Source organism: Aphis gossypii, chromosome 3 (assembly GCF_020184175.1).
Source record: "Aphis gossypii isolate Hap1 chromosome 3, ASM2018417v2, whole genome shotgun sequence".
In the NCBI taxonomy this organism is placed as follows: domain Eukaryota; kingdom Metazoa; phylum Arthropoda; class Insecta; order Hemiptera; family Aphididae; genus Aphis; species Aphis gossypii.
The window spans coordinates 32,812,592-32,836,595 of record NC_065532.1 but is presented as its reverse complement, the minus strand read 5'-3'; the positions used below and the strand labels follow the sequence as shown (position 1 = coordinate 32,836,595).

Below are 24,004 nucleotides of genomic sequence, written 5' to 3'. Positions count from 1 at the left end.
AAACAATGGCGTACATTCGTTGATAACAGATAATAACCGAATGGATATGATAAGTCTGACCTGGGTGAAGTTGCCTGGGGGACTTGTTTCCGTCCGGGCAGGTGTATTTGCACTGTGCGACGTACCGACAGGTGAACGATTAGTACGACGTATCCCTACACACGTGGATACTAGGAAGGTGTACACGGTGGCTTCGAATTTGAATGAACCGAACCGATAAAAAACTTACGCACTAAGCTGAACCACGATAGATTCCCAACGACGCCAAATCTATCCGCGCCTGGGACATAACAACAAGGCGGCGGGAGGTGACGAACACAAGTAAAACGTGCGTGTGCGCAACGGGCGCAAATGGCGGAGACACAACGACACACGACAACGTTAACCACGCGTACGTTAGGAAGACAGCAATCCTCGAAGGGAAAAACGACTCAAACATTTACACCGGTGGCGACCGACACCACAAGACACGGCATGGCGACCGATGCCAAAGGACACACGACGACGGACACCAAAGGACACGACTTCGCACGGATAAAACCAAAAACGTTATTTTCGTATTATAACAATTAACAACGCAGGTCGGTCATGGCTGCGACAAGTAAAACGACCACAACACGCGGGAGCGGGGGGGGGGGAATCAGTGTCTCCACCGTCTGGCAACACTGCCGTTGTCTGGTCCGAACAAACGTGTCGGTTATTATATTTTTAGGCAACTATAATAATATTATATATTATATGTACAAAATATTTGACAGTAAAGGGGAGTTTTATTTATTCATACATAGCTATCAGAACATAGTACGCATTATATACGTAGGTATAATATAAACAGCGTAGCATAAAGTTTAGACCATTTATCTTTTTGGCTCGTTTTTATGTAGCATTTTTTTGAAAACACATGGTTTTCAATTTGTATTTGAATTGATTTATTGCTCTGTGAAACAATAATAATTAGTTTTAAGTGTATTTCATTAAACTATCTATTATCTAAACAAATGACCAATTATAATATGATAATTATACAATAATAGCCTGATTGATGGAATTTGTGAAAAGGATAAACATTCCTATTCTACAATACGTCATGAAGAATAATAGTTATACAATAAAGTATTCAATTATTATCAAAAATGATACATTATGTGACTATGTAAACCATATGCGCTATGATTGGTATGGATACGTTCGAATACCGGATTGTGTCCAACATCATCTAAAATCTAAATCATAAACATGTCATAGTACATAAATATGCATGTCCAAAATCAGTTATTATGCATCAGTTAATTGTTATCAGTTTTCATAAACCACCAGCGGATTTTGGACACTGGAGTGTCGTGTTCTATGTAATTATCAAAGTGATGGAGATAATGTTGAATACAAAATAGTACAGGAGCAAATATAAACGTATTACATACATAATATAAGGTCTAAGGAAACTTATAGGTATATTAGGTCTAAGGATGTGTCTGCTGAAAAAGTTTTGTTAAAATATAATATAATATATTATAGTACGCGGAATAATGTATAGACACGTTAAAAGAATCACAGAAAAATTGACTCACTGCACCCTCTCTTCTATCTATAGCATCGTTTACTTTAGAACTTTTGAAGTTTGAAATTATATTTCAGAGTAAAATAAAAAACTAATATTTACCAAACATTCATCAAAAAGTACTTGCAACAAAGTATGATTTAAATTTTAAATAAATAATAATAAAAAAAAACAGTGCGAAAACATTATCGCTTCAATTATATGTATATAATAATGATTACACACTACACACAAGCGTTACTTATTAAACCATACAAAATTTATAGCACACATAAATGCACTAAATATGACAGGTAATCTATAAGACAACCATTTAACACGCGTGTTTTATACGTGAATTTTAAAATGACACACGTGCATATACTGCATAATATATGCATTAGGTATGCAGTGTGAAATATGATTGAACAATTTTCGATGACAATTTAAAAATAACGATTCGATCAATAAATTTTCATATCCTTCAGATACACCCTATATATATATTATACATGTACAATATATAAAGTTATAATGTAGGTACCTATAGTTGAACAAATTATAATTGTTGACAGCTGTGTCGACAAACCGCGACTTGACGATTATTATGATTGCCATACTTATTGGTATGATAAATATTTTATTATACATGCCACAAATACGTACGAGTGCAGGCGATAAATTCAAATGGCGCACGACATGCAATCATAGCGCAAATCGCTATACAATGATATATATATATATATATACATATACAGAGTGATTAATCAAACATGCTCATCCACATTTTTCCTTTAATGAAAATGTATTTAATTTCTGATTTTAGGTATCTTTAGGTATACTGTATACTTAACCCTTTTTTAAACAATTTTATATATTTTTTTATACCTTTTACAAAGTACCTTGTGGTATACCTACTTCGTTTTGTTTCAAGAAAATCATTCTTTTTTCTCTACCTAACTGTATAACAAATGATTTTTTTGAAAATGTTGATGTACCTATTTAAGTTAATAATATGATGTATTGAATTAAGTTTTAGAATTTTTAGAATATAATATACACTAAGAATAATAAATAGTTGATAAAAATGGTTTAACAAAAAATACATAAATATGATTCTCAAATAAAATTAAAAACCAGATTTTGAATACAACCATTACTAAATGAAAATATGGGGGTGAGTATGTTTGATTAATCGTCCCATATATGAGTATTAAACGATTATAGAGACAAAACGGCATTCACAGCAATGGAGTTAATTTATTTGTTGTATAATACGTAAATAATATTAAATGATGTCATAATTGGAGCTGTTATGCGTCGTTTTCCGCAAACTAGATTTATCGAAAATAAACAATAATTTAATTTTGCAATTACGAATGAAATATCAAAGTTTTTAGTGCACATATTTGTAAAGTTTTTTTTTAGTTTTAAGGGCATATTTTGTGTTTTTATGATTTTTAGTACATATTATATATATTTTTGATGATTAATACAATGTTTAATAGTAATATCATTGATCATAGATTATAATTTTAATTAATATAATTATTTATCTAAAATCAATGGTAATATACAGATTAATCAAACGACAGGTCAACGGCAACAATGTTTATACTTCAAAGCTTATAATTACTTAATGTTGTATATTGTAAACGAGTAATTGATGAGTGTTTTACAATATAATAGGCTAATTTATCAAGCATATGCTTACCTATTCATTATTATAATCCTTAGGAAATCAAGCACAATAAAGTGGTAACTTAAAAATTCCAATATATTTGGGATTCAAATACATGATGATAAAATTGGGGCGTGCGCGTGCTCCACGTTTAATCATTTTTTAAATGTAGGGCACCACTGTATATGTATAGACCGCACACTATATGTGTAAATATACTATATTATTATACCATGTTCTTTATTAACTATTATTCGGAAAACGTGCAGTTTATGTGTACACGCGGGTAAGTGTATACGTACCTATATAGTACGAGTATATATATACAATCGATGGCGCATAACGAAACGGGGAGCTTTTCCGGAAAATTCCAAAAGGATTTCGGGAAACGATGTGTATAGGGTGAGATTTGCGAAGAAACTTTTTAGAACGTTATTTATATGCTGGAGCGTCTCAAAGACATATAATATATATAGCATCGCGATAGAGAGTGAACGTGTGTTGGCGTGAAGTAAGAAAACCTCTCAAGTGGATTTTTGGTGTTATAGTCAGTTGGTCTGAATATAATACATGTAATATGTTACACGACTTACAGTGATTAAAACGACAAGTTCAACGAATATCGGACAATAATGGTTTCCGAATATCGTTTCGCGAAGCACCATTATCGTTGTTGACATCCAACATTCGCGTAACCTACATAAATAATGTGACATTGCTTTTGACTAATATACCGACACGTGTGGTGAGATCTATATATTTTAATACTGAAATAGGGGAAGATTAAAAAAAACTGTACCCACCTATATATTATGTTTAGCGAAATGTGGGGTCTAAGAGGGACATACATAACATAGGTATATTATATAATTTTGGAGGCTGACACATTTCTTTTAAAACTTAATATATAACTATACTTTTATTACTGTTTATAACTTAAGACAATATACGTCTTCTTAACTTAACAAAACAAAATAGATAAGTTTATTATTGTAACTATTCATAAAATATTGATGTATTTGACCATGGGATAGTCACCACTGCAGGTTTTGAGGGTAATATTATAAACGCGAATATAGACTGTTTAGCGTAACCCAATTGATGCGTTATTGATCCGTGACGCCGTTTACGCCTGGCCTTCTATGTATCAATGACTAAAATTATTCGGCGTTTTCCACAATTAGGTTTTTGACTCGTTATTTTGGGTAGGTTAGTAAATTACACAATACTTTTCCTTTCATCATCGCAAAACTGAATACTTATAAATTATAATAGCATATATACGCTTTTATATGATTGATGAACGGTTTAAATTACCATAATGTTATAACAATATAGAAGACTTTTATAGAAAATCATGATAATATCAATTCATATATTAATGTGTTAAAAGGTTTCCGCACAGGATCAATTATGCAGAGAGTTCCAAAGCCGTTGTATAAATTTAAATATATTGATATTTAATTATTTAAAAATTGAACAATAATTTGTTTTTTTTTACATAATTCCTAATAAGCAATCGATGATTTTCAAAAAATATCCATTATTTATCTCGACTTAATTTTAAAATTCTAGTAAAAAAAAATCAAATTACCGAGTTATAATATCATTATGATTACTGACGCATTTTATTATTCCCAAAATGAATACCTACGCAATAAATATATACATAGAAAAAACGCTTATATAAGCACACAAATATACATTAACTTTAAGTTTTATTCTACAGTTATTATTCCAGAGTATGGTTTTGTAAATAAGGCTTACAATTGTGCAGTATATATAGGTACCAAATATTATTAAAAAACGGAATTCCGTGAAAAAGTTTAGCGGGAGAATTTATTTATATACAGTATACGCACAAAAGTATAAGCCAACTTACCTATACGAGTATAATTCCCCAACAACCAGGATGTAAAAATTAAAATATATCTATAAAGTTTGTGTTTCTATGAATATAGGTATTGTTTACAAAAAAAATTAAGTAATTTTAATGAAATAACGGTTAAAGACAGCACGAAACGCATTGATCATTTGCATATAAATTATAATGATTTAAAAATTGAATAATTCGTGATATTTACAAAAAAAAAATATTTTTGTAATGAAGACGAATAGCTCTTCACTCTGAATCCGTGCCACACTGATACGCTTCTATTATTATTATTTTTAAATAACATTTATATGCGATACTGCATATAAATCGGACGTTAAAATGCCAATATAATATTACAACACGCGCTCATCGGCCGTAGCGACATACTATACGACGCAAGGGTGGACACCAAATATAGAAACACAACACATCACCTATATTTACACACACGCGCACTACCCACACTTCATGGCCATAAAAAAAATTATGATAAAACCATTGTCTAGAAAACGATTTCGACATCTTTTGTGTAGCGGGTTCTGTCGACGTGTGTGTGCAGGAGGATTAAGAACTTAATATAAACGTCGGATTAAGCGTATATTATAGGTGCGAAAATGAATGTGATATAATATTACACAGCGCATTACTGTTTTGTGTATGCTTTATAGGTGTGCGCGCGTGTGTATACAGTACGAGGTGTTTACGAGGAGGCGACGTCCTCTGAACGTTGTAGGAAAGAAAAAATAATTTCACCGACGACAAAAGGTCCGGTCGAGTGTGAAACGCACAAAAGGCTCATCGTCTTGCATCCAAAAAAAAAAAAAATAATAATAAGAATAAAAACGGTCGTCAACGATTAGATAGCCCCGGAACTAACGGACCGGATGTGCATGTATATAGGTATAGAGTATACTGCAAGTATATAGACAGGGTCACCTATAGGTTCCCCCCATCTTTGTAATCGGATCGTAAATCCTGAAAAATTTCAAGTGGATATACCTATATATAGCGTGTAATATAATCATAATAATAATAATTCAAACCACCAACTGGATACACATATTATATAATATTGTAGGTACACATATATCTAATAATCGAATAAATTGTACAGAATTACAAAGGCGTTGGTAATCTGGAACGCGTTGTTCTCACGGAATCATATATAATATTATAATTTGTGAAATGTACGTTAAGTTTATTTTTTTCACAAAAAGCACTCTTGTGCGTATTAAACGCTCGACCGCGCGAAATCCGTGAACTCATCGATTACAATCGATCGATTATTATTATTATTTCTCATCCAAAATTAAACCCCCCCCCTTCTTAAAGGAAAAAACTACGTATTTGGAATAATTATATTGTACATAATAATAATATATGACTGGCACAAGGTGCGCGGCGCTGCATTTTAATTGATTTGCGAGCGTTATTTCTATATTTTCTCACGCTTTCCATCTTCTCCCCACAAACGAAAATATACATATTTGTGTACGGAATGCTCTATTTAAATAGCTATACTTATTTATTTACTTAATCTTTTTTCGATATAGGTACTTGTACATATTAAATATTGAAGAAATATATTATAATATTATATATTATAATACCTATAACTAGTAGAAATTTCTTTTAATCATAGTAAGATTATTGGCTCACTGCAATATGCTCCGTTTATTTTAAATCGAAATGATAATTTATAAAAAATGTATTTTTATTTAATATCTCACATTAATACATCACAGTTCTTAAAAAAAAAATATTTTTTTCTGGAAATTAAAACAAAATAAAATAGAAATTTGTTAGTAAAGGTTGTTTTAAAATATAGAACGGCCAGTAGCAATATATAATGGTCTACGCTGTATACTACATACAAACTTACATAGTATATATACTAAACAAATGTAGGTTTTATAAATATACCTTTAAAGTCGGTATACTTTTAGAAAAATTTTGAGTAATATACGCGACGATGATTTATCTCCTTCAAACTGCGATGTTTCACCACCAGGTGTGTCATCGCCAATAATAAATATAATTAGGGCGAAACGCAAAGAAAACAGAATATGACAGGTATAGATTTAGCTTACTATAGATGTAGGTAAGGGAAATTATGGGAAATAAATACAGCAAAGATGCGTCGTTTATGTTGTTAAACGCTTAGAATATTATGTTTAATTTGACCATTTTTTTAGCCTCATTATTTATCTTAATACACCTGACAAAATAAACAGATTAGAATTAACGAACTTACGGATTCCAAAAATCAATTTACAATTTCTTATAATTTGAGTTCTATAATCTATCTTTTACCCGGGGTAATTTTAACGAAATAGGAGGAGGGTAACTTTACACACATCGATTTTACATTAAAATTATATTAAAATAAGTTATAATGTTTGAGATACACTCTGTACAATGTATAACAATTGAAAGAATAAAGCACGCATTGTCGCCGTAGTTTTGCCGCAGTTATCGTCAGGGTCGTCATAATGTAATAATATTAGAAAGACTATGCACCAAAGCGGTATATACGTGCGTGCGCATAACAAAAAAGTTAAAGTGATGTAGTTGCAGTACGGCAACACACGATCCGTCCGAGGCCTTAATACAACGTGTTTCAGAATCGAAAGCGGCGGGGTAATATAATTTGTGAGAGATTACTAGCGGTGACGAGACTATGAACCCTCAGTAGATGAAATGGCTGGTAGTATATTATAATATATTTTACGTTGTCGTCAAATTTATATTATTATACTAAAAAGGTGGTAAGCTATACACATATATACGATAAAAAGAGCTTACGATATAGATAATACGATAATAGTAGTAATAGTGTGATCGTTTGTCTTATACATACAGAGTGATCTATTTGATTGACTGCAAATTGCAATCGGTTAATTTTTTTTGAGGAAGAATGTTAAGTTTTTATAACAACTAGGTACGCGTAGTAGTTTTTATCTTTTATTTTAAAGCAAATTTTTAGCTAACCCCCTTCCCCCCATTAATCGAATTTAGAATGAATACACTTTTGGTGATAAATATTTAAATTTTGTACAACGTATATTGTAGGTGTTGACAAGTGTTGATTCACTAGATACTCAACTCGTCTACACCAACTAGGAATATTAGTGTAGTGAGTTAAATGTATCATTCTGTATACGTGCGACGAAAGACAATCAACGGTGGACGGAATTAAAAGCAAATGAACCTTTATGAGATGACGTTAAAACTACTAATTCGGGACTAGGGATGTATTATTTTATTGTTATTAGACAACAGAAACGGCGAACGTAATAACACAAGCGCCGTTTCCATTTTATAATACTCGTACATTTCATTAGACCATTGGCGACATTTTGCGTGTTAGTACTTTAATAGATAAACGTATTCTCTGGCTTGGTTTTATGGAGACAGTCAATTTATTTAAATCGCCAAAAATATATGATTGTTTACGCAAAGTTTATGTTTGAATAGACTTTTTACTACGACCATTTTCCTTTGAGATGTATACTCACGCACACACACAGACACACATAAATAATACTCACTAATAAAGGCACTATTTGATTAAAGGGTAGACCATCTACGGCAAAGGCTGCTGTAATTTTATGCAAAAAGTTTAATAAATATTCAAAAATACATACAGTATAAGTACATATAGGTACCACGATTGTGTGATTAGCTTGCCGGAAACGAAAATTCAAAATATTTATTCATCATATTATTATTATTACGAGTATATAGGTTAATGGTTGGCAACTAGCGAATTGCGGAAGGTAAAAAATTGGACCGTCAAAATATCTTATTTAAATTGTACAATTAATTTATTATAAAAATTTGACAAAAGAATATTTTTTACTGGGTCTCATTTATTTATTATTTTAATTTTCTGGACTTCAATAGAAATTACTTGCTGAAATCTGATATAAGTCATAGTAATTGTCATATCAAAGATTTAGAAATCGCACAGCCTTATCCAACCTACAAAAAAAAAAATATGAAGGGGCATGAGACACATCACACATACTTCGTTTGCTCAAAAAAAAAAAAAAAAAAATAATAAATAATAAATAATAATAATAGGCGTTTTTATAAAAGAATCCTTCGAGTGGAATAGTACCTCCCTATGTATATAATATTGACGAAATAATCTTCGCGGAAACATGAACGTTATATCAGTTAAACATATACATACACATAATCATACTATAAAAATTAATAATATATATATATATATACAACCGAAATTTTACCCTGTCTGCTATTCATTACCTTTTATATAATATAAAATACGTTTTTTCATGATTACATCTATAGGAGCAAAAATGAGACATTCAATTATTGTTGCAGCTGGCTGCATCGAGATCAACGATACTGTTATTAATAATTAGATTATGTACAGGCTGATTACTTTAACAGTTAACACTAATTAAATCGACAAATACTGTTTTTATCATTATCATTGTTTTAATTATTTGGTTTTTAAATGATAAACGATAATATATACACTTTTTGTTTCATAATGAAAAGTAGAATATTTTTCTGAGCTTTGTTATGTATTTATGTATATAATAATAATAATCGAATAGGGATTAAGTTAGTAAGTACCTAATTAATTAGTAACTTATAACTTAAAATAAAAAAAAACCATAAATCGTTCAATTTAAGACTAAGCTAGAATTAGTTGTTTCATTTCCAATTGCGAATCCGTTTTATAGAAACTCAAAAATGCCTACTTATATTCATGCAATGGGCATGTTTAATTATTTATGGAATTTATAATGATAATAATTTATTGCAGTACAACAATTATATTATACATGTTAATACATGACAGGTAATAAATAATGCTGAGCGTGTGCCGTACTAGTTTAATATTTTGGCGACACATGGCAGTGAAAACTTGAAAATCAATTCTATATGGATTGGAATTCAAAAGTGGAAAAAAGAGAAACGACGTCGTTACTCGTATATAACTTATATTATTACCTATCATTTGTTTGTACCTTGTACGCGTATTTTACACATATTTACTATAAATATGATCTTGACGACGCGTCCAGGAATGATGTTAGAGAGTGATGATAAAATGTCAATCTTCTTATTTAAGTACCTATATAATACACAAATATTATAAATACATCGAGCTATGTATTCGATACCATATCAAACGGTTTTCGAACTACTCTCTCTCTCTCTCTCAAAAAAATGAAATTTTCTTATATATGTAATATTAGACCAAAATATGATTATAGTTTGCCGAAAATAATAGATTAATTTTCGAAAACTTATTGTGGAGAAAAACTTAATATCGAGAAATAATATCACATCCACGATTTTAATCGATTAGTTAAAATACTGTCCATACAACTGTTCACAACTCGTAAAACATTTAAGAAACTTAAGTGATTACGAAGGAGAAAAATGTGTTGTTATAAAACTTGGGGAGTGCACTAAGTATTTCTATACATACACCTATAAATCACATTATGGTAATTGTAATAAGTTATTTATTTTATTATTATTATTATTATTATTATTATGTGTTTTGATGGCTATGAATATATAAAAGTATACTACGAGTATTTCAACCGTATGATTATAGTAACATTTTAAATTAAAAAATGTTTAAAAAGTAGATTGCAGGCATAATTAGTTATAGGTTATAACAATGTTTGATAATTATAAATTAAGATTTTCTGTTTTAGATATAAATTTTTTATCGAAGATAAAGGATTGAAAAGACCAACATGAGAAATTTGATAACATACGTATAAAAATTATAAATTGAAAATATATCAATTAAATGAAAAACTATTAAAAATGACAAGCATTAATAATTCCTTCACTGTGTATAAATACGACTAAAAGACATACAAGTAGCGCGAAATAAATTGCAATAATAATAGGTATATAAGACAAGGAGCGTAAAAATGGGTAAAATATATAGTTAGGGGAGGAATGATAGTTGAATACTACGCATTAGGCAATGTTTTGCGAGCTGGAAAGCGGTCTCTCTTACAACGCACATCGTACTTGGGATTTTATAAATGGTTTTATTTATCAACGGCAATCACACGATAACTCAAAAAAAAAAAAACAGACTGCTGTCGAAATTCACGCGCTTTGACGTGAACATTATACGCCATAAAACAGCTGTACAGCTGTATACATAATACATAAGTACATACAATACATACTACATATTTATATATAGGTATACATGGATAGAAATAAATAAATGGGAATAGTATTTTAATAGACACTAGACAGTTTGGCGTACTCAATACAATATATACACAATATAAATAATAAGAACTACAGAGTGATTTATATTAAGCTGGACAAAAACTATAACTTTAAGTTAGTTAGTCAATTTAAATGATTTTTTTTAATAACTCTTTTAAACGGCAATACGTATGTAGATACTTTTAATTTTATGTTCTAGAACAGAAACTATGGATAGTATTATTTATGTCACACACATCTTATATCTTTAGATATATCGTGAATCATTGGAAATTATTTAAATTACCAGTAAAGAAATAAAACATTGGAAGATCAACCTAGACATACGTTGCTACTTTCAGCCATTAGACCTTATGAAACATCTTAAGAACGAGATAGCGTCTTGTTGGAAAACTGACTGTATTCAAGCTGCTATTTCAAGAACTATTCAAATATTCGAAGAGAAGACACAGACATATGGAATGAAACTGAACGCTTATAGCTTATTATCAGCAGGTGCTGATGAATAACTAAAATCGATCTAAAAAAATACGGTAATTAGGTACAAAAAAGGATGCATATTAAACGCACAACAAAGTGAACGAGAACATCTAGTATATAATATACATATATATTATATTACATTATAATATTGGCTAGGTAAATGAAAAATACTAAGGGTAAGTGGCTCAGATGTGAAACGTACACGCGAATGTTTTCATTAAAAATAATTTTGCTATATTTTTTTAAACCTCGAAAATCACATGTATGGTTGCTCTTGAGTAATTATCATTAATCATTCGACGTCATTGATCGCGATAATACATGTATATTGTATATAATAAGCTATATATATTATTATGTGTATATAGTAATGGAATGTCAAATTATCGAACATAATAATAAAACATAATATATTTATACACGCAGATCATTAATAGTAACGTTTGGCTGTATGAAGTGTCACGATAACGGGCTAAATATTATGATTAAACGCGAGCACCGCCATTTTCTAACAAAATATCAATTTATTATATATACTTATGTGTGTGTAAATGTTTATATATAATATTTAACCGTACAAGTGTTAATTTTCTGATACTACATAGGATATATATAATCTTGAAAGCTAAATTTAAATCTAAATAAACACTTTGTTATACGCCAAGTAAATCCCATTTGAATTGTAATAAGTTATAACTTACATTATATAATATACACTTATTTGGCATACGAAATACGATCGTTCTACAACGTTCGAGATCGTTATACCGACTTTTAGCGATTTTATAGTTTCAAGTTCAAACTAATAATATAAATTATACATATATATGTATATTAATTGTCAAGGTCTTGGAATAAAATTTATGAACAAATACAATTTATTCGTTGTATATTATAAACAATACTGGTGGAGGGGTGAAGACTTAATTAATGTTAAACGATTTAAAGGATACAGCCAAGGGAACGTTATATGTTTTCAACTTATAATTGGAAACTTTTAAGCTTGGGTAATCATTAATTATACAACACAAACGATGCAAGACACCAAAAATAAAAGACGTATACCTAATAGCTATTTATATTTAACTAAATTATTGATTACTTTTTTTTTAAATTTATTATTATTACAATTTTTACAAAAGTTTTATCCAAACACATTCAACCGTTTTTCTTAGTGATTAATTTTGCGGTTTCAAAAAAATTCAACGCCCTCCTGACAAAAACCTCGTTAAGACTACAGTGCTTTTAAGTGCACAGTTAAAAATTCGCAAAATATCAGCGCAGTAAGACTAGCAGAGGAAGTTGAACACCGGGCTTAGGTATGTTATGAGTTATTACTATTATAAGTTATAATTATTATATACAAACAGTTTACGCTAACCGCACTCGTACGCTACGTGTATAAAATCTATGAAAATATTACTTAATTTTTAGACAGTTTCAAAGTTAATATAATATTATACAATATTATAGATGGTCGGCGATGATCGTTGCAGCGACCGTGACTGCAACGAATGAAATATCATAGAATGTTGTGCTTATTTCGTCGTAAATAAGTCATAACAACAACAATAATAATAATAATAATATAACCTATTCCGAAAAGTATAGGTAAACGGAAGTGTCAACTGTACTGATACACGACTTCTGTACATTTTGAAGTTGTCATAAAAAAAGTTTAAACAACATTTGGTATAGTTAGAATCCGGTTATTACCTTTTTTTTATTAAACGTATGTACAATATTTTATGTTTGAGTTTTAAAAATTTTGAACGTGAATTCTTCTGTACATCAAGCAAATTAGAATATCATTGCTATAATAATTATTTAGATGTGGTATGTGAACATTCGGAAATTAAATTTTACTAATCTAATTTTACTAAGTGACTTTGACCTACAGTGTACACTGTACATAATATACATATACATTGCAAAATGTAGCATCTTATTAAAAAGTTGCTATCGTTTTTCTTTAAAGCATCACGACCGCTGCAATAATTTGTTCGGAAAGTTTTCAACCACAAGAAAATTATTCTTTCGTTTTCGTGTGTATATCGCAATTATATTATGAGTATAATTTGTTATACATTTTTTACTTGTGTTAACCCAAGGGACCGGTATGAGTCTAATAAGCATGACTTATAAGTCTCCAAAATGGATTATAAATAGATAAAAGTAGAGTGCAATTAGGTAAGATGGAAAAAATTGTATGATTCATCCAGACCAGGAAAACTGCCACAAAATCTAAATAGTGGCGTCAATAAAACCATGGTACTATGATTTAATCTTTTTTTGATAACGTATTATTTTTCTCGTGTATGTAATAAGTAAATACTTACACAAAAACATATATAGTTATAAAAATTTGATAGTTAAAAGTATTTGTATAGTAATCACCTATTTTTTTGTAAACAGGTTAGGTTCTTTTCTCTTAATAAGGGAGGTTCGCGTGTGGATTTCTGATGCATCGATTTACACAAGACTATTAATTGTTTTACTTATACAAGTTAAGAGTTATACGTGTATATATGCAATATGCATAGTCGCATAGATAGAACTTCGCGCGTCGGAAAATCGCAGCCGCCTGTCGAATTATTATTGCGTGATTGCGTCGAATTTAATAGCAGTCGGATTTCCCCTCAACTCCACGTAATAATGACTACTTCCGCTGCGGACACGCCACCCCCGCCTCAAAGTAGATTAACGTTCTCAAATTGTTTATATAGTAAATATATACATATACGTTATAATATATTATATGAGTGTACGACTATTATAACAGTATGTAAACGAAATTCTTAGACACGAAATTACAACGACAACCATCCGGCCGAGGTGCGATCATTATTATGTATATTATAAATTATATTGTACGACTTCAATATCAAAGGATAAAAATTAATACCCTTGTACATGAGTGATACTTTTATAATTTAAAACTAAGACAAGAAATTTTACTTTAATTGAAAATAGTGTTATTAAAAGTATTCATGAATAATTATGATCTGCCAAACCATGTTGTCTGTGTCAGACCTCAATCACTTAACTTTATAATTAATCCTTTGAGGATAAAATGGAATAAGGATATAACTGTGAATTATTCACATTGTAGTATTTATAATCAATGATACGGTAAGCACTATGAATGATGCAGTTAGATTCTATGAGATGATAATTCTCGTCGAATGATAAAAATACAAGTATACAAATTAACCTGTGACTCTGGAGAACCGCCCTCATCTCTGATTAATAACAGGTGACTGTGACCGTCCACGGATATCTCTTTCTTGAACCGACCTCCTTCGGGACTCTCTTCTTGCATGTACGATCCCGTCAGGTATCTGTGGACCAACGCCGATTTGCCAGACGAAAGGGAACCAACAATGCCCAACCGCAGGTCTGGTACTGATCTCGATAACGTCCATTCTTGGCTGTTTACAAACGAATCTATGAAAATAAAGAAAACAAACGACTGGAATAAGTATATTATGTTTTATCGTTGTATTCAAAAATATTGTATCATATAAAATAAAATAAAATAATTTAACCGGTGCACACTAAAATATATAATGATATTTCATCATAAATTGTAATTATATTATATAAATATTTGGCAAAATACTGAAAAAAACCATTTTATAATGTGTCTAGAACATATTTTCTTAATAATTTCCATTACTACTTGAGTTTTATATTATTGTATGATAATTTTAAGACCAAAGAATTTAATATAAAATTAATTGATGGTTCATATAAACATGTATTTTAGTTAATACTAAAGGTAGTTCAAACGTTTCAAATATCATTATTTTTATTTATTTTTTACATACTAGTACTAATCAAAGAGAGACTAGAAACGAGTAGGTACTCAGCATAATTTAATTAAGAATTATCATATTATACTAAATAGATATTCACGTCGATACTGAGTAACAAAACTATAATATAATGAATGTAAAAAATAATTTAAATAAAAAACGGATATTTTACAAAATAACAACTTTTAAATGTATTATAATCCAAACGTAATCAATTATTGGGCAAGTAATGAAAATAAATTCAATTTAATCAATCGAAACATATAATCACAAACTGAAGTGCGGGTATGCGTTGAAATATAACACTTTTTAAATTAATATTTTTTTTTTTAATCAGATTAATTTCAGTTAAGGGTGGATTTTATCATTCACCAAATGGGGAGAGTGCTAATCGAAGTTCAACAATTTAAATAATAATAAGTAATACTTGTCTTAGAAAATAGCTATTTTAATCTTAAGGGGAGAGGGATTACTATCTCTTTAAATACATCACTGGTTATAGTGTATTTTCATTTTTATATTAATAAAATTAATATTTTTGAACTCTAGAAAACGAGCGTGTTTGCTGCAACATTGAACAGAAAAATGTCTACTTCACCGTCAACTTAAAATGATGGCCGTTAAAATATTTCTGCCACATCGCTTTTGGAAACCAATCGATCATTTGAAGTTTTTATGCTATGCACCTGTCGTGTTTCCATTACACAATATGTCAAATGAGGGACCTACCACAATATATTATAATATGCGTGTATCCCATTATTAATGTTTGTGAGCAACGAAAACAACATGACCATATGACTCACTGCGTAAGACATTGTAATATAATATTATGTGTGTTGACAAACACCGAAAAACAATCGATAATAACAGACAGAGTTGGAAGGGAGGTTACAGTTTTCTAGTAAATTGTGAATAAATTAACTGAATGTTTAATGTCTACTATAGTGATATACATTATGCTTTTTAATGCTATATTAATCAATGTATATCTTATATATTATGTACATAACATTTACATATTAAATCTTACACAGTTATACTTACAGATGTGATAAATCACAATCATCAAATAATTATTATACTTATTGTGACTATTAAACGATTAATTTACCATTAAAAGTCCAATCATTAGCCTTTGTTGTATATAATTTTTATATGATACTTTTAAGTGATGATCTAGGATGAGGAACTTATTGGGGTTAATCCATTAAAATAATTGCCTAATTTTAAAAAAAGTACAAGTATAATTATTTTATAGCTAGTAAATTGTAATATTTGATATATCAGTAGTTTTTATCATTGGCCATAACGTCCATAACTACTATCTCATTCCGAAAATGTGAAACAATAAACATTAAGTCCGTACATATGACTTTTTGCTATTATATGTTATATAAACTATCATAATTTATGATAATGAGAACAAAATATTTAAAAAATTAGGTAGGTTGTGCAATAGTTTGCCTACTTAAAAGTAAACTTAATTTAAAAAATAAGTCCTCCTAAAATTAGATTAAATTTCAAGCAGCAGCGGCATGTCCAGCCAGGTATTGATTTACACCAAAATAATGATATTTTCACATACAAAAAAAGCATTGGACGCAAGAACTTTTCCCTTTAGGTGATCAATTTTTAGACACTCAAACACCATTCCCGGCTTTACTTTTTTCTGGCCTATTCTCCGATCGAATTTCCATTGAATAGATTTGTATTTTGACCACATTAAACCACCGCAGGCAGCTAACACTAGGTTCAAATTATACCTGATCACTGTGTTATATAAAATCAGTCTTCGTTAAAAAAAAATCCAAGGAGAATAAAATAATAAATAAAAACGCGCGAAAACGTCACCGGATGTCAGGATGTCATACATCTGCGAGAGAATAGTTGCAGCAGATGCAGGTACAATAAGTGAACAAAATGTTATAACACGAACAAAACGGTATACGAGACGACGTTATAAATCACCTTTACACATCATATGTGTGTGCAAGAGCACGTGCCATCGACAGCCTAATACAGAATTAATATATACCAATATAACCCGTTTCCACGACAAAAACTATATTGAACATAAACTTTTTATGTCACAAGAATATTACGTATCGGATCAGATCTGGCAATGCGAAGTTTCACCCACCTTCCTTTTTAAGCTGTATTTGTGTACTTCTCGCTCTCTATCTATCTATCTAACAGTATATACAAAAGTGCGATAGTATACAAGACGGAAATTCACCCGTTATACAATATACAGAATGTCCTATATGACTAGGGTCTCAGCTGGCTACATTATACTTTTAAGTCAATCTATACATCTGTATTGTTTGTCTGAAGCTTAGGCAGATAGATAGATAGATAGATAGGTGACAAATAAATAACAATACACATCGACAGCGACATGTTTTGAAAAATAATTTGTTTCTGATTATGAAATAAAAAATAAATTAATATTTTAAAAGAGCTTCGTCTGTAAGTAGCAGGCGGTGTCGATCTGCGTTTACGTGACATGGAAAATATAAAGGGGAAAAGACCGGAAAAAAAATCATTCGATATACTCCTATCTCAATGTCGAACTGACAGGGGGCATTGCGTACTACAGACGTCCGCACGGGTAGTACTGCGCAGTGCGCACAGATTTGACAATGGCCGAGGCGTGTCGAAGAGGAGAACACGGGGCGCGTGGACCGTACACAATATACCCGCGTTTTAAACAACGCGTATTATATAATCGAAGCGGCCTCATTCGCCGCTAAACGTGTACCTACACTTGGATATATTTTGTAGAAGATTTAGGTACATGTATGTGTGTGTGTGTAACAAACCGGTTTCTTTTAAAAATCGTCGAGACGCCGATTCCGCGCCAATGTTTTTTTTTATTACCACTGACCAATCCTCCAGTGAGCATAAACCGCACGCGAACGGTGATTTCTCTCTCCCTCACATAATACATAGACAATAATAATATTATACACAGAGTGATATTCTACATACAGTATTTAATATAATATATGATAAAGTCGATATACCCACGCGATCTACATTTAGGTTTGAAAAATAAAAATAAAAAAAACGATCTTTTTTGAAGTACAACCACAGATTGAACAAAAGAATTATGCGATTGACGGGACAGTGGACATGTATAAAAAATAAAAACAATAAAGAGTATTCGACCAAACTGTATTTACTACGCTACTATTTAGAGAATTATGCAACATGTAAATACGTTAGTGTTATACCGGCATTGCTGCAGTTCGTCCGAAAGTTTACGAGATAAATGCAATACCTGCAGATGGTTTTGTTGAGTTCAACAAAAACAAAAACAGCCGACCGATCTCGTAGCGCATACTTCCCTCTGCTTTTGTCATGAATAATGTATATACATTTTTATTCATTTTTGAATAATATATATTATTATTATAACCTGCGGTCGAGTAAGATATTCCGAAATAAATAAAAACGTTTTCGTCGTTAACAGCAGGCCAATATTTTACAACACGTACAATATAATACACCTGGTAGACGTTAGAGAACATAGTATATTATATGTGTATATGAAATGCGAACGGTTAGCCTGCGGTTTTTGGTCGATAGTGGCAATAGGAGGGTGTTAAGCGATTATATACATTATGAATATAATGTATATGTTTTTGTAAATCGTAAATAATAGAACGGAATACAAAAAAAAAATATACATATAAACGTTAGTAGGTACCTACTACCTATGCAATATGTACCTACTACCTATATTTAGACTAATTCTTTCATCACAAAATACTTCATATTATTTATTAACTTTATATCTAAAAGTTATAGCAAACCTCCCTATTTAGTTGTTAGAAGTGTATATTATGGTGGACATTCTTATACAGGTAATCAAGTTTATTTGTGAGAGGGAAAAAATCAAAATATCAAAAATATTTAATTTAATCGTATATATTATTTATTCAGTTTTAGTTATTCAGACACATGGATCGTTCTAAACTGAATTAATTATCGTCCACCTCTCTTAAACGCTTTACAATTTCTATTCATACAGGGAAAAGTCTGTTTCGGCAGGTATATTATACACTAACTATGTCTAAAAACTAAAAATGTCCAGTAACATCCCAATATATTTATTCTCGATAAATCAATCTATTTAAATGTAGTCATTTTAAATGCCATTAAATTGGAGTTTTTAATGGATTACTGTTGAAAAAATTATATTAAAATATATTCATGTGATATGTGGTCTCAAAGATATATTTACAGGTCATACGAGACTTTTGAAATAAAACTAATTAGTGACTCATCAAGTTAAGGGAATTATAAATTAGTGCTTTTTTAAGAGAATGAAAAAATTATTAAAGTAACTTTGTTTTATTGAAATCCTCGGCCTACAGCAGTTTAAATACAAAAGTATCTTTGATGGCTATTTGTGAAAAACACATACCTATAGGTAACATAATATTATAACTATTATTATTATTTATTGTTATACTACTACGCAAAAAAATCGTTCTCTTGTTTAAGCGCGTTTTCCAAATTATAAATAAAATTCGTTTGTTGTTATATAATACACAATAATGGGTATAATATATTATAATACGTCGTAACACGCGCCATTGTCCAAGGTCATGTTTTCCCACACACATCAAATCACGTATCGGATGACGGAAACGGATAGACAATAATAGGTAATAATAATATAGGATTTTGTTTCACCGTGGGGCGAACGTGTCCGTTAAAGCCATTCGGTCGGGCAGCGTACTTTTAATACATAGGTACACTTTATATAGTAATATATTATTATGCGACGATGGAAACCATCATGGATTTTGCGAAACGTTAGATGAACGATCTAAACATAATACAACAATTATGTTTAAACATAATGTATAAACATAATTTTAGGGGTGAACAAATTTAAACGGTTACTGAAAATCGGTAAATTAATGTTCAAGGAAACGATGATTACATAATAATATCGTAGAGAATATTAATTAAATTTATAGACATATTAAATCGTCATAAGTTGGTTTATGTAAAGGTCGGAGCTTCGACAGTAATCGTCTAATTTGACCGCAAGTATTGAAAAATACTGCCCGTTTCACTGAAAAGAAGTGAACGGATATTCAGTCAATTGACTCTTTAAGTATATACCTACTACTGTAACGGATTAAACTCATGAATTCCAGTAGAACAACTATTGTAATCAAACTGGTGCATCATTGTCACTTTTAACGAAGAAACACCAATTTTAGTTTTTACACTTATCCTTGAAAACAAAATTTGGGGTCAATAAACTGTTGATTAATAGGATTTTAACAAATTTTATAATATCAAATACTTATATCAGATTAGTTAATGTTGACCGCCTATTCAAACCCTTTTGGTAGTGGTAAAACTAATCGAGTTGCAATACGTGGCAAAAATAATAACACATAATCACGAGCACACGATGGTATAACTATTTATAATAAAATGTAAAGTGCACCATTTGTAAATCACGACGTTAATACACAAAATAATAATAATATTAATTATGTCGCGTCGTGACCAGTTATTGCCGCTAAGGGTACTGTTAAAATTCTTGGTAGATATGGACTACGGAATTATAGTTAGGTTATATATTATAATATTACTAAAATATTTTTGCAGGAACAGAAACAAAACATAAGTCCCATAATACGATAAATTGATGACACGTATCGAAAAATGCAAAACCATTATTTTTATAAATTCGAAGTACTGAAATGGTTCAGTGACGTGCTGACGTATAAAAATATCGTTAAAAACCCGTAGTTATAAATGATATACTGTATTAATACTCAAATAACTGCACACACAAGTATTTGTAAATAATAATGGATAAATATAATATCATTAAATAACAGTAATGTATTATGACAAACAGTAATTTAAAGAAGTTTTAATATTTGCATATTTTAACAGTCCTACAAGTAATTTATATTAATCGGCTTAACAAAAAAAAGAAAAAAAAACCATAATGGTATTATATATAACTGTAAGTAGAATATAAACACGTTGTACATTCCTCATGAAATTTAGCGGAGTAGGTAAAATTTGTTTATATAATATGTAAGTTACGCGAGTAATTGTTGTTGTTTGACCTAAATACATATATTATTATTATTATTATTATTATTATACGATTAATATCAAAAATTATAATAAAATGCAGGTACGGTAACTAGCAAACATAATACATAAGTACCTACCTATATAGTACATATACATATAATATAAAGTAAACAAAAGTGAATAAATGTTTAAAAATATGAAAAAATGTACGCAGTTAACACCAATGTAAAATTTTAAGAGCCAGGCTAATAATCATTGAAGTTGAATCCTTAATTATATAATAATATTTAAAAAAGAAAAAAATTAATTAATATTCACTAACTCATTTTACATTAATTAATTCCCATATAGCTAGGTGATAATATAATATAATGTTATAATTATAATGTATAGATATATATTATATAAATACTAATTCATTACCTACAAACAGACGTACAAATAGGGGATTACAAGCCTCAGCTTTTTCGGTATAAAACTTAATATTAAAAAGTTTAAAATAATATAACTGAGAGCTATTTTCTAATAGAAGTTTAAGCTTAGAAGCTCCCCATAAACATCACTGTAATTTTACCGCCTCGTAATAAACAAGTATAATCGCTTTATATGACAAAAAAAAAAAAAATAAATAAATAAATAGGGTTTGTTAAACATTTATAAGCAAAACTTTTTGACGTAAAAAAAAAATCAGCAACGATCGATATTCATTCAGTTAATTTTATTTATACTATAGTATAAGCTAACCCATATACTATTCATGTATTTATATATTATATGATAATATATAACTGCTACCCCAAATGTCTTATCGATCACGTGTGTGACGGGAGAGACGGAATATATAAGAGAATGTCGCCTCGATGGGCCACGGGTGCAGTGTATAATGTATTATTATAATACATACAGAGTGTTCACGTCATAAACAACCCTTTTTGCCTTGCGGGTGCATCGTTACTGTGTATATACATATACACTGTACAGTCTTCAAAAAGAGGTGTGCTGCAAAGCTTTAACATTACTGTCAGAGCTTGTACATATTATAATAGTATATGCAATCTTTACCGATTTTATAATGTGACATTTGAAATGCCCTGTAGGTACGCCATACACAATATCCATATTATTTTTATTTGGCTTTTAGTCTGCCGGCGATGAGTCATCGCGCGACTCGAACCACTAGCGTAGGGGAGTAAGGACACACACACACACACACACACACACACACACATAATACTATCCAGACTATTATGCTATACTCGGCTTTTGTTCGTCGCGTATAAAAACAACACATAATAATGCATAATATATACTTGAACGCATGCTTTTCTGCACAAAAGAGAGCACGCGGGGAGCGTCGGTTTAAGCGACGCGAGTAAAGGGCGACACCGGTCGAGTATGTTTTATATGAATTGTGAGTAATAAACTTTTAAGTATATGTACATGACCATAACCAGGAATGAGACAGAGGAAGGGAGAGATTGTTGTAAAACAAAAACGACGTAACGACTCGATTTTACTATTTATGTGTTGCACTTGTAATAATTAGTTATTTTAATTTTATTTTTTTTCTGTAGGTGCGGCGCCAACAGACATATATGCGATATTATCACATCGTCTCGCAGATTTTTTTTTGTACTTGAAATTTGCATAACGATTTTGCTACGATTATGTCTATTGTCTAGTACATGGTAAGTACAAACTACAGACCACGCGTCAGAAACTATACAGGACAGTTATTTTATACAGTGCAGACGCGTACGTAGGTACAACAACTGCAATTCTATAATATTCCATAAAAGACAAATGTATAAACGCTTCCAACCCATAAAAATATAAATACACTAAAGTACCATGGCCACAAACTTGAAGCTTAAATCTCCCCTCTCTAAATTATAACAATAATTTATTTTCCAAAAACAACGACCTCTAATACTACATGAAATAAAATACATAAAGAAATATGTCCAAGAAGCTTATGTACTTATTTGTCTTTTTGATGCTTGGGATCGTTCAAAAATAATAATATTATTATAAGTTATAACTTATAACATATACTATATAAATACGTATAGTTATAAATAGTAAAACTATGACATTAGAAAAATGAAACTTAAAAAAAATTGAAAGAAATTAGGTATAATAATAATAATAATTTTTGGTAATAAGTTTTAGAAAATATAGTAACCTAAAATATTAAAATATTATCATGACATAAATATAAGTATATTAATCTATTTATAAAACGGAACTTTAAGCTAATTAATCAATAC

The 24,004-nt window shown here is 30.1% G+C and overlaps 1 protein-coding gene across 2 annotated transcripts in view; it reads right to left on the bottom strand.

Annotated features, from left to right (window-relative positions):
* Nucleotides 1-24,004, bottom strand: part of LOC114131451 (centaurin-gamma-1A) — a 97,650-nt gene that overhangs the window by 14,675 nt on the left and 58,971 nt on the right. For both annotated transcript variants that reach the window (XM_027996668.2, XM_027996667.2), the window contains exon 2: nucleotides 15,044-15,276. In XM_027996668.2, coding sequence (XP_027852469.1) covers nucleotides 15,044-15,276 — 233 coding nt within the window. The remainder of the gene's footprint in view (nucleotides 1-15,043; nucleotides 15,277-24,004) is intronic.